Genomic DNA, 6,882 nt, shown 5'->3' with positions numbered 1-6,882 from the left:
TCGAGCTGAGCACTGAAGGAATCACTGGGACGACACGAGTGCCTCATCCCTACAAGCTGTCTGCTAAGGTCCGCTGAGCTGAGGACTTTTCACCAGACCTGGTCTGGCTCAAAGAAAGAAAATAAAAAAAAGATTGGGTGAAGTGTTTATGAAGACAACTTTGACATCAACCTTTCACTGTTGCCTTATTACTGCTTCTTATTATTATACCATTTAGCTATGGATGACAGTTAAACAAATAACAATGTAACAACATGTAATCTTTTAGAAAAATATGAATGCAAGCTTCTTTATTATTATTTGCATCGCGAACATTGTCTATGTACCAGTCGTGTAAAACAATATATTACCGATAACATAAGAGAGAATGTCCATTGGATATAGAATGTTCAATAATATTGCTATTTTTGTGTGGAGTTAACATTATCATATTATGAATTACAATGTATGAACAGCTGGACAGTAAGGGTTCTCCTTACGGTCCGTACTGTTCTCACACAGAAGTTAGTTTCAGGAAGCAACAATGTGTTTTGCCGTTTGGAACATTTAAATAAATTGGACATGGTATAATTTCTGTGTGGAAAAAGGTGGAGCTGATCTCTCCCAAGAACATTTCTCGATAAACAACACCTTTATCAGACTTTGCCAGGAGGCTGAGCAACGTGGTTTCATGGCCCTTTGACGTCACCGCTGTCACTCATGTCTCTGTTTTTGCCCTTTGTTTTGTCTGAATGTTGCCATTTGCCCCAATGTGTCCTTTCCTCTTTTTTGTTTTATTTTGTTTGAGTACTCCACATTTAAACCAGAAGAGGATTATTTTTAGTTTATTAGTAATATTAGAATTGTGGAGTACGCACTATTCAGATCAATATTATACAGTCCAGAAATCAGAATCAAAATCAGAATTAGAATTAGAATAACTACAAAGTTAGAATCCAGAAATACTTAACAGCAACAGTCTCTAGAAACTGTGGACTACTCACTATTAACCCAGAAAAGGAATTTTAGATTAGTCGCTCTTTAGCTTATTTTATCAGAAACTGTAGAGTACTCACTATTTAGATGCAGAGACCAGAAGCTCAAAGGAAACTTCTGGATCAACATTATTAGACTATTTTTCAGACTCCTGTTTTCCCAACCCATAAATGGAAATAGACCAGTGGATACTCAGCAACCCCGAACCGGAGCTCCTTGCTTACATACATTAGATAAACATTTAATTGTCTTTCTTCTTTTGCTCTTTCCTTTGGTTTCTTATTTTGTTTGCATTTCCTTTTAATTAATGTAAAGCAATTTGAATTGCCTTGTTGCTGAGAATGTGCTAAATAAAATTGCCTCGCCGCACATCATGGGTTCAGATCTACAAATGTTTTACTTTCCTGACATCTGGTTGTTGGTTCCAGTAAGAGAGATAGGCATGCACTTTTCAGTTTTGTTCCTGCACAACCATAAAAATGTTCTGTAGTCTCCTATATGTGTATGCTTATATGCTTATATTTCTGAACATAATAAATGTTTATACCACTGAAATATCAAACACAAACAAAACCCAAATTTGTGAAACCCAGCTGAACAAAGCAGATGCACATTAAAAATGAGTGACTAGGCTGATTCAGTCACACACTTCATGTCTACCCAAGCTGGAGTCAGCAGAGAACCAGCCCATCTCAAAAGCATGTGGACAAAAATCCTAATCAGCTTCATTTCTTTCCTCCTCTCCTCACTGTGGCAATGTTGCTCTGCAGCAGATAAACTTTTCATCCAACTGCAAGTAAAAACTTCAAATGCTTAAGTTAATTTTTCTTAGTTTATCTTTTTCGCCTAGTTTAAGTTGCCAAACTAGTCCACCTCATTTAAGCTCATTTACAATCAAATGCACTATAAATATGGTCTGTGCCTTTTGTTGTCAATGTACTTTGTCCAGTTAGCATGGCTGCTACCCAAGAACAAACAATCTGAGCAGTACTTTTGCACACTGCAGCAAAGTTCACAGGGTCAAAATCAATCAATCAGTCAAATCAATCACATTTTATGCACATTTCAACATCAAGGCATTTCAAAGTGCTTTACATCATTAAACACAAAAATACAGTCATACAAGATTGAATCAACAATCAAGAACATTAAATTTCCTGCCCTTATGGGTACTTCATAAAAAAATGGGGTGACTCCAACCTGCATCCATTCCTCCCTAGCAATTGAACCCGGGATGGGATTTAAATCCCAATCATTGTTTATGTTCCTTAAGCAACTCTAAACAGGTGGGTTTTAGTCGAGATTTAAAGGGACTCAGTGTTTCAGCTGTTTTACAGTTTTCTGGAAGTTTGATCCAAACTTGTGGTGCATAGAAGCTTTCAAGGCATGAAATTATGACTTCACATTTCTTTTAAGTAATATTTTATAAATCTAGTATTTTTATAACAACTGAAGGTAACACAGTTACTTGATTGTACTTCAAAATGGCAAAATCAAAATCAGCCTGGAAAATACATAACATCTTTAATCAAAACTATTTAGTGCTGAGTTTTCCAGATATGACACTTTGAATATAAATCTCACTCATGTTAAAACATGGTGTGTGTCTGTGTTCCCCCTGCAGGGAAACGTGTGTGTCTTGGTGAAGGCCTCACCAAGATGGAGCTGTTCCTGTTCTTTGTTGGCTTACTGCAGAAGTTCACCTTCTCTGTTCCTGACGGAGTCGAACTGAGCACTGAAGGAATCACTTGAAGCACACGAGTGCATCATCCCTACAAGGAGTCTGCTAAGGTCAGCTGAGCTGAGGACTTTTCACCAGACCTGGTTTAGCTCAACAGTCGACTGCCAGAGCTTTAGGGGTTGTTGCTTGTTAAGAGTCCTTGTAGATGTGATGCTATTCTGAGAGTTTAATTAGTCATCATTAAAGACAGTTTCTATGACAGCATACTGGAGTGATAGAACCACCCACTTTACGTCTAGCCCCAAATTCAATTGAAAATCAGTCAAGCTGCTAAAACTCATGTTCACAAATGTTCTTGATCCAAGTGGAATGAGCCTGGTCGGTTCTGGAATAACTATTGATAATTTATTTTCAGACAGTTTATAGAAAATGTTCAAAAAGACCTGAAGTTAGTAGCTAATAGTTTCACTTGTCTATTGTTTGATATCAGAGGATTTGTTTGGATCTTCTTACTTATCCATCCATCCATTTTCTGTACTTGCAGGTTTGTGCCTATCTTCAGCAGTCAATGGGCGATAAGCGGGACACAACCTGGACAGGTCTGTCCCGCTTATCACAGTATGCTAGTACTGCACAATGTGCGTTCAGATCTACAAATGTTTTATTTTGCTGACATCTGCTGGTTGGTTCCAGTAAGAAAGGCAGACTTTTCACTTTTGTTCCTGCTGTTGAGAGAACAATTATTAAAACTTTCTGTTCGTCGTTCTTCTCACATCTCCTGAATCCAGGGTTACGCGTGCAAAAAAGCGAAACCACACAGAAACAACAGTCACTGTTTGACGTCACACATTTTCCAGAGTTTATTCAGAAAAACAAATGCATAAACTCACACAGTTCACCACAAACCAGAAACCAAGATATAATTACCTAAGTCAATGACAATACATCAAGACAAAATATGAGAAAACATTTCAGAGTAGGGTTGCCAACCTGTCCCTTAAAATACGGAATCGTCCTGTATTTGGCTGTTAAATGTCGCGTCCCATATTGAACCTCTTTCTTCCTCTCCTCTTCCCTGTGACATTGTTGCTCTGCAGCAGATAAACTTTTTAGCCAACTCCAAGTAAAAAAAATTAATACTTAGGTTAATATTTCTGCACAGTTGCTGCAGGGCTGCACAGTTGGTAGAGCTGTTGCCTTGCAGCAAGAAGGTTCTGGGTTTGATTCCCGGCCAGGGGTCTTTCTGCATGGAGTTTGCATGTTCTCCCTGTGCAGGCGTGGGTTCTCTCCAGGTTCTCCGGCTTCCTCCCACAATCCAAAAACATGACTGTCAGCCAACATCTAGATCTACTGGTTTAACTTTTAGCTGGAGATAGGCACCAGCACCTCCCGACCCCACTAAGGGACAAAGGTGTACAGAAAATGGATGGATGGATGGAAGTTAATATTTCATATTTTATCTTTATGGCCTATAAGTTGTCAAACTAGTCCACCTCATTTAAATATGTAAATATGGTCTGTGCCTTTGCTATCAATGTACTTTGTCCAGTTTGCATGGCTGCTACCCAAGAACACACAATCTGGGCAGTACTTTTGCAGACTGCAGCAAAGTTCACAGTGTCAAAACCAACAAATATTGGCTTGCAGAAGATGGTTATTACAAAAGAAGCCTCAATTAAAGTCACTGAAAATGTAAGCCAGATTATGCTTCATTCACTTCCATCGCTATACTTGCAGATGGACTACAATTCTAAAACAAAGGATCATCAGGGCTGACTTTCCTTCCTTTCAAGAAAAGCCAGGCAACATCTAGATCCACTGGTTTAAACTTTTAAACACGTCACCGCAAAGACAATTTCTCCATGCATAAATTGAAATGTGTCTGTTTCTGTAGACACATTGATCAAGATGCTTTGATTTCTCCCAAGTTTCTTATGAAAGTTGAGGTCAGATGTTAGATTATCTGAGACATTTTATTATGGAGAATCAAAATTCAGGACAGAATTGAAATTCACAGAGGATTTTAGCAAAATCTAAACTCATGAGGGTTAGAAAACCTCTGGTTACATCACACATATTGCAACAGAGGTTAGGTTCATGGTTCAGGTAGGAGTGGTTTGAAATGTATTATATAACAAGTTCCATACGTGCAGCCAGAGGGACTTCATATTTTTCAGTTCCCTGACACCGACGTGCTTAACTCAAGATATTTCAGTCAATTCTCAACAGCAGGTGGAAAAACAACAGCACTCACATTTCTAATTTTGGCTGCCATTTTGAATCTCCAACCATGTGGCTCTACGATGTTATCCTGACTTTGGACGTCAAGGGGATTCTTTTGTTTATCTTTTCCTTCCTTTTGATAGCCGACTTCATTAGGAACCGGACACCAGCAAACTTTCCTCCAGGACCGAAGGCTCTCCCCTTTGTGGGGAACATCTTAAGTTTGGACACCAAACATCCTCATGTTTGTTTCAGCAAGGTATGGATTAAGAATGCATCATTTATGAAAGTATTTTAACGTCAACGATTGAAAATAAGGCAAACTTATGCTTATAAAAAGTTATTGTGAGCTTTAATTTAAAAATCTTTTCTGAGGTTGTGCATTCTTTCAGTAATTACAAATTAAGCTAAGAAATAGGAAGATATCATTTGGAGCCTTCAATGATGTATTGTTAAATTCAGGAACTTAAGAAAACTCTTAAACAGTTTGAAAAAAGTTAAACCATGTTAAAATTTTGAATGAAGCTCTACAATACTGATCATTTTCCGTCCACAGTTGGCTGACATCTACGGGAACGTATTCAGCTTGCGCCTTGGCCGGCAGTCCGTAGTGATTGTGAGCAGCCACAAGATGGTGAAAGAGGCCATCGTGACACAAGCCGAGAACTTTGTGGATCGGCCACAAAATGCAGTCTTTGACAGGTTTTACACTGAGCCCTCAGGTGTGAAATCAGTTTCTATTTCTCAGTGCACAATATATAAACCGAAGGGCTAATGTTTACGACTTTGTGAACTTATATATAGGTGGTCTTTTTATAAGCAATGGAGAGAAATGGAAGAAACAGAGACGTTTTGCTTTATCTACTTTACGCACCTTTGGCCTGGGCAAAAACACGCTGGAGCTCAGCATCTGTGAGGAGATCCGACACCTGCAGGAGGAAATAGAGAGTGAGAAAGGTGGGTTAGAAACAATGTAAAGGACACTTTACTGATATCAATGTGCAAGGCTGTTTTTTTAATACATACTCTTCTTCAGGTAAACCTTTCAGCCCAGCAGGCCTCTTTAACAATGCCGTCTCCAACATTGTTTGCCAACTTGTCATGGGAAAAAGATATGAATACAGTGACCACAAGTTTCAGACGATGTTGAAGTGCATATCTGACGGTGTTCGGCTTGAAGGAAGCATATGGGGTCAGGTAAGCCAGCTAACTCTGAATGAAGACTCTTTTATCATGACAAGTGTGATTTTAATCAAAATCAAAGGAAAGTTAAATGTTTATCCTTCTATCATTTCTGTAAATACAAACAGCTTTATGACGCATTTCCTCAAGTGATGAAATACCTGCCAGGTCCTCACAACAACATTTTTAGCAATTATAACGCAGTAAGAGAGCTCCTTCTCGAGGAAATACAAAAGCACAAGAAGGATCTGGATCCCAGCAACCCCAGAGACTACATCGACACTTTCCTCATTGAAATGGAGAACGTTTGTAGACCACCACCACTGAAGCTGTTTCACTTTAATCAAAACCATTTCTGTTGAGGATCGAGTCATTAACCAACATGTTTTTATGTTGGTGCAGCAAAAAGACTCTAACCTGGGCTTCACAGAGAACAACCTGGCTTTCTGCTCGTTCGACCTCTTGGTGGCAGGAACAGAAACAACAGCCACCACGTTGCTTTGGGCTTTGCTTTACCTAACAAAATACCCTGAAGTTCAAAGTGAGTGACTTTCTACAGCGCCTTTCAAAAGTAACAACACACCTGGAATGTCTCAGATTTTGTGACATGGCAACCACAAACCTTAGGATACAATGGGTTAAGGTGCTGTATTGATATTAGCTAGTCATCTTTTAGTTAACTTTACCTGCATCCAACAGTTTTATTCAACAGTCTGTTAGTTTGGGGGGGAAAACTGTTCAAAGTTCTTTGCGTTTTGCTGGTTGGCTGCCATGATTCTAACACACCTGAGTACAGTGGCGCAACTACACATTATTCAGGT

At 39.0% G+C, this 6,882-nt stretch overlaps 2 protein-coding genes across 2 annotated transcripts in view; both read left to right on the top strand.

Moving 5' to 3' along the window:
• The window catches only part of LOC103464053 (uncharacterized), a 24,819-nt gene extending 23,468 nt beyond the window's left edge, over positions 1–1,351 (top strand). Inside the window, exon 19 of the mRNA XM_017304268.1 lies at positions 1–1,351. Within this exon, the coding sequence (XP_017159757.1) occupies positions 1–77 (77 nt within the window). The 3' untranslated portion in view covers positions 78–1,351.
• A 3,463-nt stretch (positions 1,352–4,814) lies between these two features.
• LOC103464054 (cytochrome P450 2J5-like) lies at positions 4,815–6,625 on the top strand. Its single transcript, XM_017304387.1, has 6 exons — positions 4,815–5,138; positions 5,436–5,601; positions 5,684–5,836; positions 5,916–6,076; positions 6,190–6,366; positions 6,464–6,625. Exons 1-6 carry the CDS (start codon positions 4,947–4,949, stop codon positions 6,608–6,610), a joined length of 996 nt encoding a protein of 331 aa, XP_017159876.1. The 5' UTR covers positions 4,815–4,946; the 3' UTR covers positions 6,611–6,625.
• Positions 6,626–6,882: the final 257 nt, after the last annotated feature.

Source organism: Poecilia reticulata, linkage group LG4, assembly GCF_000633615.1.
Source record: "Poecilia reticulata strain Guanapo linkage group LG4, Guppy_female_1.0+MT, whole genome shotgun sequence".
Lineage (NCBI taxonomy): Eukaryota > Metazoa > Chordata > Actinopteri > Cyprinodontiformes > Poeciliidae > Poecilia > Poecilia reticulata.
Note: the sequence above shows the minus strand (reverse complement) of the source record. Positions and strands in the feature narration are given on the sequence as shown.